Source organism: Octodon degus, unplaced genomic scaffold (assembly GCF_000260255.1).
Source record: "Octodon degus isolate 3935 unplaced genomic scaffold, OctDeg1.0 scaffold00168, whole genome shotgun sequence".
Classification (NCBI taxonomy): Eukaryota; Metazoa; Chordata; class Mammalia; order Rodentia; family Octodontidae; genus Octodon; species Octodon degus.
The window spans coordinates 1,160,703-1,177,824 of record NW_004524744.1 but is presented as its reverse complement, the minus strand read 5'-3'; the positions used below and the strand labels follow the sequence as shown (position 1 = coordinate 1,177,824).

The window sequence follows — 17,122 nt, the reverse complement described above, 5'->3', positions numbered from 1 at the left end:
TAAAATAAAATGGTAGTTGGGCACTTCTTCAATGAAACATTGTATAGGTACCATGTTACCCAGAATCCTACTCCAAGGTATATACCCTAGAAACTAAAAATGAATATGCCACACAAAGACTTCTGCATAGCATATTCATGGCAGCCAAAAAGTAGAAACAATACAAATACATTATCCATCAACTAACACATAAAAAAACGAGGGTTGGGTACAGGGCTTGGGGGTAAAGTGCTGGCATAGCATGTGTGAGGTTCTGGGTTCAATCCCCAGCATGCCAACGAAACACAAAAGTGTGAGTAGATAAAATGTGGTACAATCATCCAATGTAATAATACTCATCCATAAGAAAAGGAAAGATGTATGGACGCAAGCTATGACATGGAAGAACCCTGAGAACACTGTGTTAAGTTCTGTACTGCCAAGGCGAGCACAACATCACATTAAGTGAAGGAAGCCAAATGTGACTTCATTTATGTAAAATGTCTGGAGTAGGTGAATCTATAAAGACAGAAAGTAGGTTAGTGGTTTCCAGGGGCTAGTGTGAGAGGAAACCGAGCAGAGGTTGTCGGTGGTCAGGGGGTTTTATTTGGGGGAGAGGGAAGGTGATAAGAATGTTCAGGAACTAGATATTTGATAGTAACGACAAGGAAAAGAAAAACCAATGCATTATGTGCTTTCAAGGTAGATTTTATGGTATCTGCACTATGCCTCAATAATGATAACTCACATAGGGAAATTTTAAAACAATACTGACAAAATTCCTCACTTCATTGACGAATAATACTGACCCTTGGATTCTACTGTTACAGAGTCACTGAGCTGTTCCGGAATGGGCCACATTAATTTTACAGACTTTCCAGGTAATCTAATGTGCTGTCAGATTGGAGACCCTAGTCTCATCTTTTTATTTGTTTTTTGTGGTACCAGGGATTGAACTCAGGAACTTGTGCTTGCCAGGCAGGCGCTTATGCTGCTGAGCTATATCCCTAGCCCATCTAGTCTGATCTTGATATGCTTGTCACATCAGATTCATCAAGGTTGGGAAAAGAGATAGGTGTCTGATACCATGTTGTACAAGGATGCCCGTTAATCTTCGAGGAAGTTGGATTGTGGGTAGAACGTATTCCCAATTCATGTAAAATATATAAACTTTTGTTTTTAAAATTTTGCAGTCTCCATCCATAAGTAACATAAGATGGCTGAATTAGGATTCCCTGCCATGAGGTAGCCCTCCCTCTCTCCTGTGCAAGGTGTTCTGCTGAGGCGCCCATCCACAACATGTCCGCATATATGGGGAATGCAGAGTTTCATGGGGACAATTTCTACCACAGATTATTCTAGTGAAAGTGGAATACATTTTCCTAAATTGATCTCTATTATGCCCCACAAGTGTAAGCTGATTTTCACTTGGGGTTTCAAAAAAACTTTCAATAATATAAGTCCAAAATATATTGTTTCCTTTTGGAAGAACCTTAATATCTTTAGAGGTTAGAAATATAGAGACAAAATAAGTGACAGACTGTGGATGTTACAAAATTCCCCATGAACAATGCTAAAATAGTAGGGTACACCAAGCTGTGATTTAACTTCCAAACTTTAGCTACCTCTAAAATTTTTGGCATTCAAAACTAGGACTGAATTCATTTCTCTTTGTTTTTTAAGGGGAGGTGTCCATTGCTATGTTGGAAGGGACTAGCTCCTTTCCTTTAACATGGTACCTTATTTAGAAGAGCAAATAGAGTGTCTTCAAATCCATCCACTGCAATCATGGAAACCTAGTCTCCTCAGACTAGACACTGCGTACAATTTGTCTTCACTGCATGAAAAAAAGATCTACCATTGTATCTTTGCATAATTAGAGCTACGAGTTTAATAGGAAAAATAAATAATTATACATGTAAACATAGGGAATATGCTATACATGTCTGTAGATCAGGAACAAAGCTAAATCTGTGCCAAAGTTTTCATCTGATAATTGTCTTGTTAGATACAGATCACTTCTTTTTTCATTCCCAAGACCACACAAGTTGACTTTTCCTAATTTCCCAAGTTCTGTAGTCAGTCCCCTATTCCTTAGTAGCACCAAGGGCTTTCTAAGGAAGAATTCTGCATTTTATATCATAGTCATTAATTGTATCCAAAAACCCAGCCCCTGCACAGAGATTATTGGTAAATTCACCAGACACAGGAGAAGTTCTTACCAGCACATGTTTCATTAAAGGAATGTGTGGAGAAGCCAGGAACACAGCGGGTAATACAGACACCACTCCTCAGAAAGAACCCCGGGTCACAGAGGTGACACCAATCCATGGAGCTGCACCGCAAACACCCATGAGGGCAGGCTATCAAAAAGAGAACACAGCAAATGAGCCACAACCAAAGGACAGAAACCTGGCCAGGACAAGCAGAGAAACAAAGGGGATTGCAACCCAGGAGGCAGAGTGCAAACAGGAAGGACTCTCAACCAGCAGGAGAGGAGAATCCTAACAGCTTCCCTGAGGAAAGTCATAGGGAGTGATCTACCCACAGAGGGAATCAGAACAGAGAGGCCACTTCCCAGTGTAAAATCTGAACAATGTGGCACATGGATGGATTGTTTAACATGGCCACATAAGAGGCCATTCAGATTGACCAAGAGCTTCGCCTCATTCTGTGTACTGCTCCTTCTTTAAAACTTACAAGCTGAGACTTTAGGCAAGTTCCTTTAATAATCAATTACAATTTTATCTCCTCAAAAAGCAGGCTTGCTTAGCATCTCATGCAAATAATAGTTAGGAGGGCTGCACATATTACAATGTGAAAGGGCTAGAACAGTGGCAGGGACGTAGAAAAGGCTCAACTACTCTATGACTACCACCTTCATGCTCACTATAATTTTTGCTGTTGGTACTATTTTAAATGCATGACGAGAGCTGGCTGTTCAAACACACAAAGCATTATTTCCTTTGGTCAAGTTAATACTCTTCTATTGACTGAATGCTTACTATTTAAAGTTGCTGCTTCCTCAGTTGGAATTTTGTTATAAAAAGGCAATACACTGATAAGGTCTCGGATTAGAGTCAGAAAACTTGGGTTTAAGATCTGATTAGAGGTTGCACTGATTAACACCTTTAAGTCTTTCTTTTTTTCCACTTGTAAAAGAGGATTCATAATGTTTTCCATGTCTTACTAAGTCATTGTAAATGCTGAATGAGATAATAGAGATGAAGAAAGTTTGGTGAAAGGGAGAATGGTATGCTTTGGGTAATGGTGTTATTGTTAAATGTCAGGCATCCTTTCAAGAGGCACAGATGGTGCCAAGTTTTTATAGAAATGATGAAAACAAAAGATAAATTTTCTTGATGATCCAAGGAGATTAAGACTGTGTTTCACTTTATTTTAATAATAAAAGCTCCAGTGTGCCATAATAAATTATTCCCCCAAATCCTATTCTTTGAAAATATAATACCAATATCAGGGTCACAAGTGATTTAGTCTACACACTGAAAATTTTCTATTCATATCAATATAGCTGATCCACTCTTAATAGATACCTCATTGCAGTTCAATATAACTTTATATGCCCATAAAACAGTGGCTATTCCATAAAGACCTATAGGGACATTATTGATCTGTGTAAGAGAATTATTGGGCTGCACTCCTATATTGTTTAACCAGAATTTGGCAGATGTGCATGGGAAGCCATCAGTTACTTCAGCTAAGTTCCATGGAGTTTAATTCTGCATCTGTCTCGGATATTCTTCGTTATCCTAGACTCAGCACACACAACTTACTCATCAGCCGTATTCTTCCCAGAGTACTCGACAGAGACTCGCGTTACCTGTGCATTTGTGTTTTGCATGATCTGCAAAATATCCCTTCCCGCATTCCTGGACACACTGGGCTTCGAAGAGGAGAAATGGCTCTTCACAGTGGGTGCACTGGTAGGGACCTTGGCACTGAAGACAGTGGTTGTCACAGCCTGAAAGACAAAAGTCAACAAGAATCTGTAGCTTCCCAAGGGAGCTCTGGTGGGAGGGCAGTGCTAGACATCAGATAGCAATACACCCTGGCCTACTAATAAAGCATCCCATGAAAAGCAAAGGAGCCAGGACAAGTGTCGAAGTGACACTTGTGACACATCACCTAAGAGTTAGGAGACTAGGGGTTAGTCTCTCTACCTCTATGGAACTCTGTTCTCCCCTACAAAACAGGGTAGAAATACTGCCCCACATATCTCCTTGGGTAAAGATCCAATTAAGTACTGGAAAATGCTAGATAAACTCTACAGTAATTGACAGCTATGAGTGATTAATGTTATTATTAACTAGTCATGGGCTTTCCGTAGTATTTTGCTGAAGTGTTGCTCTTTCTTGCCTTATCCAGGCAATTATCAGTCTCTCAGGAATGCAACCAGGAATGCTCTCTGTGCACTTCTGATAGGAACTGCAGGATCTGAGGATTTTGTGGTGTTACACTGCGGCTTTAGAAGCTACTGTGGAGAGAGAGGTGACGGTGAGGCCTAGGACATGCGGAGGAGGCAGGGAGGCAGATGGTAGACTAACATGGTATTTCTAGCGCCCTGATCCCCAGGTACACAGACTTTCCCATCTGGAGGATAGGATGATTCAAGATTTAAAGAAAGCCAAAAATAACATCCTACACATACCTGTGGCCATTTAACCCCAGGTTCCCATAGTGGCATCCAATTTTAGTATGTCATGTAAGGGAACAGAGAAGGAAAAGGGAAATTTCATGACACAGATAGCTCTTAGGGAAAAAACCAAAACTGGGTAAAAAGCAGAAGGGAGACTTGTCAAGGGGCCCTTCTTAGAAATCGAGGAGGCCACGACAGGGGTGTGCTGGAATGTGGCCTCCAAACACATACTCTTGCAGAGGCCCGCGTCGTGGTAGAAAGACAATGAACACCGCTCCTCGCAGGCGCCGTCCTGGAGAACATAGCCGTCCATGCACTGCAGGCAGTCTGTTCGCAGAGGCCCGCTGCACACGTTGCAACTCCAGTCACACTCTGCAGAGGAAGTCTGTGTTAGATCAGCTTGCTTGCCATCCAGCCTCAGGCCCCACAACCTATTTTTGAGGCTGCTGTCTGCAGCTGCAAGGGGTAATGTGAGGACGACACAAGCAATGTCAGGTAACCGAGCTGTAATGAGGCCTCTGCCTGCAATGACCTGGATGCTTCTCTGAGGTTGTGTTTCCCCATTATGTGAAACACAGGCACGGACAAGGTACACTCCGTGTTTCCATAGTCTGTCGGTCAGCAGGGCTTCCCAGCGCCAGATCAACCTGGTCTCATCCCACAGGCTCCGGGGTACTTTATCCCACACACCATGCCAAGTCTTCCTGCAAACCTCGCCATAGGGAGTGGCCAACATGTCCCACTACCTAATCCTGACTTCTTCCAAATGTTCAGTGCTCAACGGGGCAGGAGATGCCAGGGATCTGCTGCTATCACTGACTTTCTACTTCTCAAAAACTCAGGCATTGGTAATACAACAGAAAGAACCAATGACGATAGGCTTTAATGTAGCATAAAGCAACTGTCTAAAAAGAAACATCTTAGGGAAGCAATGGAGGACCCATTTAGGGCCGTGGAACTGACTGGTTTACATGAGTATTTGCTTAACCCTCATGGGAAACATATCAGTGCCCAAGGAGGGTATGAATGCAGGACCTGCCTTCAAGGAGCTCGTGCTTCAGCAGGGCCTCTCCTTGGCTAAATCAGATAATGCAGGACGACTGTCAAAAACACAGAGGATCAAGCTCAACATCAGAGGCAGAGTCTCAGGGGTTAAGCCACAGGAAAACATGCTGCTGCTGCCGCTGCTTTTGTTTTTGTCATCGTAGTTATGGTACATAGCTGTTGGCTTTAGTGTTCCAGGCAATTCTAAAGCATGTACAATACCAGTGTTCTAACTAGTAAGGAAGTCCCCCAGGTATAGAAGATGGGACATGGAGCATGGTTAAGGACGTGGGCTTTGAAGCCAAGCTGTTGGCTAAGTCATGGCATTGTTATTTTTTTAGCTCCATCCCCTCATATACCTTCCTTAAATGTTTGATGCCTCAATAAAACAGGGACAAACATAGTACCCAAATCATAAAGTCTGTGAAGAATAAGAAAAATGATAAAGGTAAGGATTTAACACTGGGGTTGAGCGTGTAGCTCAAGGGTTGAATAGGTGCTTAGTACATGTGAGGTCTTGGGTTCCCTAGTGCTAAGTGAATAATAAATGAATAATTTGGTGGAGTGCCTGCCATATACTAATAGCTCAGTCAATGTCTGCTATCGAGCTGTTTTCCTAGAGAAAATATCTGCACTCATAGCTGCCTCAACCATGCTTTCGCTCTGTTCTAAGAAGCCAGGGAGAAGTCTCACTGTTCACCTTTTCTCTTCCCTGATGCCGTTATTTCCATGTCCCGAAGAGCAGGGAAGAATGTGCAAGACAGTACGCGCGCTCCCAAGATTTATAAAGTTAATCTCACTTGTTTATTTGGCTGACTCAGTCCTGGGGGAAAAGGACTAAAACACAGCCTTGAAACCTGCCAGCACAGTTATGAAATCATTTACAACAGGGAGGATTTGTGATAATCTTGTTTTTCACCACAAACTGACAGCCCTGGTTAGAAGGCAAGCAGCAGAGAGGCTTCCATGGTCTTCAGTACAGTAGACCACCAAAGTTGACAACCACGTAGAATTTCTTGGAGTGGAAAATGCTCAATTTTGTTGAGACTCAAGGTATCCCAAGCTCATTTGACAGAAGTTTGACCTCTCTATCTGAGCTCCAGCTTCCCCGCCAGAGCCAGAGGCAGAGAGGGAAATGTGGAAAGAGGCCAGGATAAGGGGGGACATAGAACAGAATCAAGTTAAACTTGTTTTTAGCTCTGTTTTTTCACCTTACTGAACATTACCATTCAAAGAGCAAAAATGCCAAGAATTCCAGCTATTGGAACACAAAGGGAAAAGGCCTTGGTTTTGGAAATTAACTCCTTATAAATTCCTTGTTGACAGGGTCATTGGTTTCAATCATATTTGCATTGTTCAAGCAGAGAAAAATAAATCAGATTTAACTCCTGACCTCCTTATGCTTAGAGTCTAGCAAGCTAGCACTGTAAATGCAAACACCTAAGGGCCCCAGAAGGTAGTAGGCCTGTTGCCATAGAACAGGGAATGGTGGGGACTTGGGTGAAGAGACTGCTCCATCCAGTGGGGAAGAGAGCTACACGGTCCTTGTCCTTGCACAGTGGTCAGGCAAAGCCAGTACTGCCAGATCTTCTGATTTTTCCAAAGGAAGAAAAAATCACCAACTTTTCTACACAGTCTTTTGATTTATAAAAGGCAAATAATCAGATTTTAAACTATCAAAACATTCAAGAGGCCAAACACAACATGTCTATAGGCCAAGTACATGCTGGAGGTTTCCAGTTTGCCATTTCTGGTCCAGCTACCAGTGCCTGGCACAGTGCCTAATGTACAGTGGGTGCTAAAAATGTGTTTTATAAGCAAATAAATGAGACCAGGCATGGTGACACATGCCTGCAATCCCAGCGCTGGGAAGGCTGAAAACAGAAGGATCACTACAAGTCTGGGCTCATAGTGAGACCCTGTGCCAAATACATTTTTAAAAAAGAACTATATAAGCAAATAAATAAGTGAATAAACGAATATGTAATTCATGCTATCATCAGAGACAGTCAACACATTTCTTGAGGGCATTTTCCTATAGGGGCACTGGGGTACCTTGGTAAATAGGGTATCACTGAATAAAAGAATCCATACACAACTCAGGAGGAGCTCTACCTCTGCACGTCCTGGTGGATATGTCAAGGTAGTACTGCAGGGCACAGCTCTCCGACTGGCAATCCCCAAAGAGCAGCACGTGGTTGGGATCTCGGCAGGAGGTACAGCTGGTAGGTGAAGTGCAGCTCCGGCAATGTGTGTCGCACGCTGCAGAGCCAGAGGAAAGTGACCGGATGATTACAATCGCAAATGCAGTACCTTGATGAAGCCCAGGCAGCTGCCACACAGGAAGAGAGCCCTGTTCCAACCTGCCAATTACGACTTGTAACCCTCCTGGGTGAGCAGCAGATATAGAAAATATTAGTTTTTATTTTCCAAAATAAAAGAGGATAGTCTGGTTTTCCTATGGATAAATTATACACCCATGGATGGGAATCTGTAATTCCACTACAGAATTTGTACTTACCCTAAGACTCCTTGAATTACTTTTACTTACTTATCTTACTTCTTAAGGAAACAAGCCATATATAGTTTATGATGGAGATTCGTGTGTGTGTGTGTGTGTGTGTGTGTGTGTGTGTGTGTGTGTAATGACAAAATTAAACAGCAACTTTATCATGGAGCTTATGAAGTTCCATAATGCAAGACACAAATGACTCAGCTTACTCAGTTTATTAGTCTGCCCAACTGTAGCTCTTAGCAGCCAGCTGTGTAATTAGTGACCCACCACTTCGATGGTGCTCCTCTAATACCTGGCCCTGCTCGAGATACTCAGTTGCTCATGCTAGAAATCTTGGTGTCCGTGTTAGTGTTTCTCTTTCTTTTACTTCTAATCCAATTACTCACTTGGTCCTAAGTATTCAAACTCTTAACATAATTCCTTGAACTTTGTGCTTCATCCCTACCCACACCATCCAGCATACCCAAGCCACGACTGTCTTCGCAGGACTCCTGTCACAGCCTCCTGGTTGGCTTCCTCACGCCCAGGCTGAGCCCCTGCAATCTGCTTCCCATGCACCCACCAAAGGGGTTTATTCAGATCACTCGGGTCACAGAATACACTTTCCCTACAAACTCAATTATCTTTTTTTAATCCTGAAAATTTTCCAGCCATCATTTCTGCAAACACTGCCCCTCCATATTTTCCCCATTCTCTCCACCTAAAATTATTTGTATGCAGTTTCTATCCGCCTGTGGTACCTGAGTGTGTAAGTCAGCCCTTATGTTGAACATTCTGAAATGCTAGATGACTCTGCAGTGTACAAGGATGTACCTATGCCACCCTATCTCCATCCTTCCTGTTCTCCTTCCTAAGGCAATCAGCCAATGGTCACCTTTGTCATGTCATACACAGTAGCTGTGTACTCAGAAGAGGCCTTTGGGTCCTCATCTTCTATCTCCAGAGGTGTGTGGCAAAGGAGCACTCCTTCATCCTTCCCATACTCACACCATACCAAGTATTCTGTCTAAGGCCCCCAGGGCAGGTCTTGCAGGTCACTAAGCACCAGGGGGAGTGCCAGGAGGAGAAAGTGGCAGGTAGAACAGCAACCAGGCAGGGTGCTGTCACCAATGTTCAAGGAGGAAGAGTGAGGCCCTCCCAGCATGTGTAGTTCCCTAGGTGTTTTCTGTGGGTCTGAGAGCCACTACTGACCTCTGCTCAGTCTGCTGGCTCCAGTTCTGCTGGGGAATGAGAGATGTCCAGGTGGGAAGTAAGAGTTGACTTCTAACCTTTGAATGTATGCATGTGAATGGGGGAGGAGGCTTATTTTTCTATTGCTACAGACAGTTTCTAGGGTTGATCAGGAGGAACAGTCTGAGGCAGCCACATTGGTGATGGTTCTAGCAGAGGTACGAGAGGAAGAGAGAGGAAGCCTGTCTGCGCTGATGCAAGGTTGGCTCGAGTAGCCTGGAGCTCCGCTCCAACTGCAAGGCGCTGTGCTTAGTCAGCAGCACTTTTTAAAGTTTTGGCCCAAATTGTTCTCCCTTAAATTTTAGAGCTCAGTTAATAGTACAAAATCTGTAAAGATTTCTGTACCCAGAGTCTGGAATGCTCACTAGTCCTTACTTTCTTTAATAATACAGTTATCATTGCCTCCTGTAATACTGGTTATACTTCCTCAGAAGCCCTTTGCTGAACAATTTATAAAACTGGCAGGCCTATAATTGCCTATAATAGTGAGCCTTACAAAGAGGCACTGTTGATTCTTTTTACAGGCTAGAAACTCCAAAATCCCAATTTAAGGGCTTACTTTATCCAATCTTAAAAAGAATGAACCTGAAGGACTGAAGGCAGGAGCTTCTTAATTCAAGTGAAACAGCCTATGAGATCCTGCTCACATTGGGGCACAGCGAAGGAGCCAAGAGCGATGAGACAACATTTCCCCACAGAGAAGTACTTCAACGTGATGCACTTTTGTCATCTATACTTCATACGAGGGATTCTATTTTCCCTTTTGAACTTCTATGATTCCACTGCTGTGAAGATCCTCATAAATCCAAGTCAGAATTTCTCCAACAATACTCTCTTGCATTTGAATAGAACATGAAAGTATTTCATTCCTGTCTCTTGCATTTCAGGATGCACAGATTCTGGCAGACAGCTGCTATATAACTTGCAAAATTTTTCTTGCTAAAAGTCAAGAAACCTAGCTGGGCATGGTGGCACACACTTATCATCCCAGCTCTTGGGAGGATGAGGCAGGAAGACCACTGTGAGTTCCAGACCAGCCTGGGTTATACAAGCAAATTCAAGGCCAGTCTAGACTACATAATGAGACTCTGTCTTAACAAATAAATAAACCCAAACAAAATAAAAGCAAAAAAATCTTCCTATTGGTTTCGTAAAGTTTTCTGTTATTGTCTCAACAGGCTATGCAAAAGTGTGAGGTTCACAGGGCTTTCTTTCAAAGGCACATGCCTACAAACACTCAATGAGCTAACAGGAATATCTACCTGTCTGTATAAATACCTTCTGCTGCATGATTTGCCTTTCATTCCAGATGATAATGATGCCAATGATGCTCAAGATGATGACAGTGATAACAACAGTTAATCTATACCAAGTGGGACCTTCATCTCTACTAGGGTCTGTGTTCAGTGCAACTAGAACAGAGATATTGTTATAATCCCTCTAGCACAGAAAAGGAAACTGAGGCCCAGAGATTAACTGATCTGCTTAAGTCCCTAAAGTGGCAGTTCACTGTGAGTGGCAGTTAGGGTTTGAGCTTCAGACTCACGACCCCACAGCTTGCCCTCTCTGTCACTCCTCTGCATCGCCACCACATGTTACTTCCTGGAACACGAAAGTGAGACACCACCACTCGTATTTGTTCACTGTCATTTTTAAAAGTGGGGCACACTTTTTTTCAAAATGCCACTTTAGAGGATGAAATAAAGTGAGCTACCTCCCAGCTGATCAGAAACTATTCATCTGCGAAGGATTCCCTATTTTGTCCCCTTCTGGTCTGCCCTTTCCATAACTGATCCCAGTTCATTTCCCAACACAAGGCAAATCAATCATAGACTGACTTATTTGAGAAAGGAGACATCTATACATGTTATGAAGATACAATGACTACTTTGGGCACAGAAATAGTTGGACTGTTTTGAAACATGCAAAGGCTTGTATGGTGTCAATATTCAACAAATATACAAATAAAAAACATTAAATCCAGAAAAGTGCGGACTACACAGCCTCTGCCTGTGTTCTTCAGCCAGTTCCATTCTCTGGCCAGGATTACAAACTGGACAGCTGTGAAAAATCACAAAGGTGAATCAGGCTAATATTTATTTTACAAGTGAGATAACTGGAACAGAGAATTCAACCTGCCTATGATCACAGACGCAGCTAGTACTGAGAGAGGAGAACCAGCCTGAAATCTGAATTACAGTCTACTGATGGCATCCGCGTTGCCTCTGCAATTTAGTTTCCTTCCATTTAGAAAAATAAAGGCTAGTAAGAGAGAAGATAGAAAACAGGAACTTCACATTTCTTCCAGTGGACTGAAAGGGCAGAAGCAGAGAGAAGCTTGGTTAAAACACTTACGCTGGCAAGCTCGGTTGTCATCCAGATAATGTCCAGGGAAGCAGGAGGTGCTGCAGGTGCCAATGTGGGTCAGAACAAGGTTGGTGCTGCAAGAAGAACAGGCGGAGGGTCCTCCTCCCTGGCAGGTCCTGCAGGAGGAGTGGCATCCTGTAGAGGGAAAGGAGACCAAACAGAAGCTGTGGTGCCAGGCTCCCTTCCCAAAGAGTGGGAGGGGCACCCAACGTGTTCCCCACCCCCCATGGGCTTCCTGCCTCCTCTTGCTTTGGGAAATGCAACCTCCTAGGCTCCAGCCCTGAAGAAAAAGCTTCACGAGAAGTTTCTGGCTCCTGGTCCAGCACTTACTCACTTTTACAAGCACCCTTCTCTGAGTAGTATCCAGAAGGGCAGTGGGGAACACAGTGGTCACCCAGTAGCAGATGGCGGGCATTCTGGCACCTCAGGCAGATGCTCCTGGTGTCCTGGAGATCTGCCACGCAGTGCTGGCACAGGGGGTGGCAGTCTGCAGGGGACAGGAAGCAGAGAGGACAGACACTCATGAGCACAAAGGGCACATCGGTGCCAAAGGGCAGAGTAGTTGCAGCAGCAACGCAGACAGCCAGAGAGTAGCCCAAAGGCAGATGTGAGCAAAGTAGAAGCAGGAGAGCTGCTCACACTGTGTGCGCGAGGGTTTCAGCACATGGTGAAGCCGAGAGCAGGGAGCTTTTCATCCCTTTCCAATTGAGTAATCTACAAGTACCAAATCAAGTACCACATGATAGATCTTTACCAGGGGCAGAGAAACAGTAACATCAATACTGCCAAACCGGGGGGAACTACCTGCTCGGGCCCCCCTCATGTCCTTCTCTTGGACAGGAGCTTTCTTTCTCTCAATAAATATTTTCTGCTAAAAAAAAAAAAATACTGCCAAACCCAGCCAGCACAGGGATGCATGCTAACAGTGCAAGCACACTAGGAGGCTGAGGCAGGACAATCACAAGTTCGAGTCTACCTCGGGCAACTTAGTAAGGCTCTATCTCAAAATTGTAAAAGGCCGGCATGTAGCTCACTACAAAGGCCCTGGGTTCAATCTCCCATACTATAAAGCGAACAAACCAAACGTCTTCCAACCTCTCCACCTGGAGTGCAGGGTACTCTGTTGGACTACCCTCCTGCTTTCCCCCACCCGGCACGTTGTCTCAGGCTTCAGTGTGGGCAGAGCTGAGGCTTTTGGCTCACTGCATTGAGTTGCTGGAAAATGCTAGTCTTTAGCTAGAGATGGTGCTACAAGGAAGAGTCTGAGTTCAGAGTCACTGATAGGACAATACTTCATTCTGAGCAGCTCTCTGTGATCAAGTGTGATTAAAGCTACGCAACAAATGATCTCCTCCTCACTAGTACAGTCACTGTGCAAGGAGGACCCAGGTTGCATTTGGCTTCCATTGCAGTGAAAATTTCCTTTCAAGTGACAGTGAACTTTGTAATCTCATTTACCATCCTCGATCCCCAAAATTATCCAACAGAAGGAAAGAGGAGTGAAGATCAAGGAAAAAAGAAGAAACCTTCAAGTTTCTCCAGAGCTCGTCCATCCCCCTGAGGGAGTCACAGCACTTGTGTGCTCTTGCTCATTGGCCACTAGAGGCCCAGATGTGTCTGGTTTGGTCTCAAAGCCCGGAAGATACAGGCTCTGCTGTCAGGGCAGATTTTCATGAAAACGATCCCTGTCAGGTAACAGCTCAGCCCCCTCAAGCCCTCTCAGGCCAGCCTTTGTCTTCCTACGCCTGGCAGCAATTTCCCAACTGCCAGTCACTGAGGCCCATTCCCCGCAAGCAGAGCAGTGCCCACCCTATCCGGCACTGACTCCTCTGGGAGGACCTGGCCTAGGACCCCACCCGTCCCTGGCACCCCAGAAGCGTCCTCCTCAGAAAGGCCCGCGAACTGCAGGCCCCTGACCCTTCTCTGAACCTTGGGCGTTTTGTATTACATGCAGGCCTGTGCCAGTATTAGAGACAAAACATGATATCCTAAAAGCCAAATTAATCCTCATTACAGCCTTTCAGTGAATCATAAAGAAGGCGGTGATTGTATGGAGGGAAATATGAAGCAGCCCGTGCTCTGCTTCCTGGGAGAGCACAACCCCGGCACACAGGGACGCTGCTGGAGCTGACAAAGGTGCGGCAGTCTCCTGATTACCTTCAGGGGCGGATAAATGTTAGGACAGGAAACCATGGATCCCTCGGGTGAAGGCCACGACCTCCAAGCACGCATGTGCAGAGCGGTCCGGGACCCTGGCACACACTGCAAGATGCACAGAGCTTTGGCAGCCTACAGACTAGTGGACTCTTAACTGAAGCTTTCTCTAGTGTGCAATTAGAAAAATGAAAAAGAATGATAGAAAGTAAGCAGACCTCCGAAGTACTTTGTAGCTATAATAAATAAGTATTTAGGGGTTTGTCTCATCTTGGGGTTCCCTAGAAGCTGTTCAAATAAGTGTAAAATACTAATTACTTCTCCAGGAAGCTAGGACTAGGCTACATACATTCCTTCCCACCCTGCCAGCAGGGGCTTTGAACCCTCACTGCAGCACAAAGCCTACTAGCCTGCCTCTGCCGTGACCTCATCCACTCCACTTCCAGGTCATTCAGCAGCATCTTCTGGGCATTCCCTCCAACCACGAACATCTACCTTTCCTCTTTTTGAGTTTCTTTCCTTGCAGTTCCAAGGATTTTTCCGCTCTTGATCCTGTAATCTACATTACTGCAGCTTTCCTCTTTATCTCTCTTTACTCTCTTGACTCTAGCCATACACATGCTCTGAACCACCCCCACTTTTCTCTACGAACTCCCACTCTTCTGCCTGTCTTTGGCCACCCTACTGCCTTCCACCTCCACAATTTGATTAGTGTCACTCTCGAAAAGGTCTCTAAGGGCGGCCAGATAGCTCAGCAGATTAAAGCGCCTGCTTAGGCAGAGGCAGGGAATGGGGTTCGATCCCCAGCATGCTGTGCTGGCCCTGCCCCCGAGTCACACTGAGACAGAGATTGAGACTGGGAGTGATGGTGCACGCCTGTAATCCCAGCACTTGGGAGGATGAACACAGGGGTATCACTCCTACTCTGAGCTGTGTAGTGAGACCCTGGTCTCTGACGGCCTCCTATGACTAAATCCACCGGTCTCCTTCATTCCTCATCCTGCTTGAAATCAGAAGCATATAGCACTTCACATCAGCCATCCTCCTCAACCCTCTCTCCTTTTTTAAGCATAATATATCCTGGTGTTCACTTTGTCTGAGTCTTTTTTCTGCCTCCAACTCACTGATAAATACAGGGACACCTCACAACTTCTATCCCCCTAACCAAGTCTCCAGATACCTTATGGTAGAAACACCTGGTTGGATATGCATATACCAGAGGCTAGTAGAAAGGCCTCAGGAGTTGACAGAATAGAATCACTCAGGGCCTCTGCTATCTTCTTCTTGTCCTCCTCCTCTTCTTCTTCTTCTTCTTCTTTTTTTTTTTTTTGAACTGGGGATTGAACTCAGGCCCTTGCGTTTACCAGGGAAGCGCTTATTCCACTGAGCCATCTCCCTGGCCCTCTCTGCTGTCTTCTGTCTCCATGTTTCAGCCCTAAGAAGGCATCCATCATTCCCCATATCATGGTATACGACACAGTGAGGCCCCAGAGGTGAGGGAGAAATCCATAAATGATGTCTGAAAATATGAAACAATAAACTGCAGGCTGCGCAGAGCATCACATTGTCTGAGCTAGCTTACAGTTCTCCCTTACTGAGGAAGGAAATCGTAACTACTTGAATTTGGAAAGTTAGGGTCATGCCTTTGGTTCATTACGTTTTCATTCTATTAAAAAGTCATGGTGGGCACTAGGTCTTCTGAATAATAAATTCGTTCTGAAATAGTAATCCAAGTGAGTACTGCATTAATCCAGCCACGCACCTCCCTTCCCAATCCTCCTGCGCACCGGCCCTGAACACAAGCTCACTAAGTGAATATGCTCCAGCATCCTGCTTGGAAGCTTGCAGGACTGATTTTAAGTAATCCAAGCCATGAGGAAAAATAAATTTCTAAAACCTATGAAACACCTTCATTCTTAGAAGCTTGAAGTCAAAATCTCTTTGTAGAAAAGCATTCTTTGGGAGACCTCAACATCAGTGATGAGCCAGAGGGGAAGAAGGCAGAAACCAAAGCATCAGGAGTCCGGCGAGGAATACCAAGGTTCTGAATTTGAACCAGAAAAGTGGGGTCCTCAGGGCAGGCCTCAGAATTCAGGTAACAGACTGTGAGGGGCAGCCCTGCAGGTATCTTGCAAGCTCCAGGCTGATCCTGGAGGTGACTGTCTTCTACACAGGAGTGGCCAACTGGGGTTCAAACAGACAGCTGAAAGTTTTCTTTTTCTGACCACAAAAGTATCAATGGAAGAAAATAGGAAGTTTTTACAAAGTACAAAAATATCACTAGGAATGACTTTCAGAGTTGGAAACTGCTAGCAATCACATTTTTCTTTTAGTTCTTTCTCTACACAACTTATACAGAGATGAAGTTATGTTACACGTGATAGATGAGATTCTTACATATATAATAGATATAGATGAGATTATGCTTTGTAGATGAGATTATATTGTGTAGCTGCAATACTCTTTAAAACTCAATACTATCAACATCTCCACATGTCATTAGTGCCCCTTTGTAAACATCCATTTAGGGGCTACATCATATTTTACAATTGAGTAAACAAAATTTGCCATTTTTCATATGGTTTGAATATTCACTTCCAATTTGTCTCCACATTTCCAATTTAGTCTGTGATAAAATATTTTCACATATGTCTGTGTTCCACATTATTTCCTAAAGGACAATGTTAAAGAGTACAATCTGAAGTATCATTGTTTCATTTATTGATCTGTGTATATCAAGCACTATGCAAACTGTGTAAGTGTTCATCTAAAGAGATGATGCACACAACATCATCATTCCCATTTTAGACATGAGGAATCTGAGCCTCTGAGAAGTTGTTAGCTCACATATCACCTCCACACATCCCCAGGAGCAAACACCTTTAACCCCACAGGCCTAGAAAACTATGCAAACTCTTTACAGGCATCACAACTTCTTTAAAGAAAGTTGGGTCAATTTATACTTTCAAAAGCCACTGATTGCTTTAACACTATGAAATTTGAAAATCCTAAAAAGATCTCAGCTAAATTTGTTGGTGAAACCTGTGCTATGACACTGTAACTCAGTGGTAGCCCCAATTTTCTATCAAGGAGATTAGGGGGCCACAGAGGGGAAGAGATCAACAATGTACAGCATGCCTAAGGAGAATCACCTAGAGAGAAAAAAATCCTTCAGG

The 17,122-nt window shown here is 44.1% G+C and overlaps 1 protein-coding gene across 1 annotated transcript in view; it reads right to left on the bottom strand.

The window, feature by feature from the left end:
• The window catches only part of Fras1 (Fraser extracellular matrix complex subunit 1), a 471,233-nt gene that overhangs the window by 158,578 nt on the left and 295,533 nt on the right, over window positions 1–17,122 (bottom strand). Inside the window, exons 13-15 of the mRNA XM_023703303.1 lie at window positions 7,796–7,942; window positions 4,868–5,092; window positions 3,821–3,961 (exon numbers count right to left, since the gene is read on the bottom strand). Of these exons, the coding sequence (XP_023559071.1) occupies window positions 3,821–3,961; window positions 4,868–5,092; window positions 7,796–7,942 (513 nt within the window). The remainder of the gene's footprint in view (window positions 1–3,820; window positions 3,962–4,867; window positions 5,093–7,795; window positions 7,943–17,122) is intronic.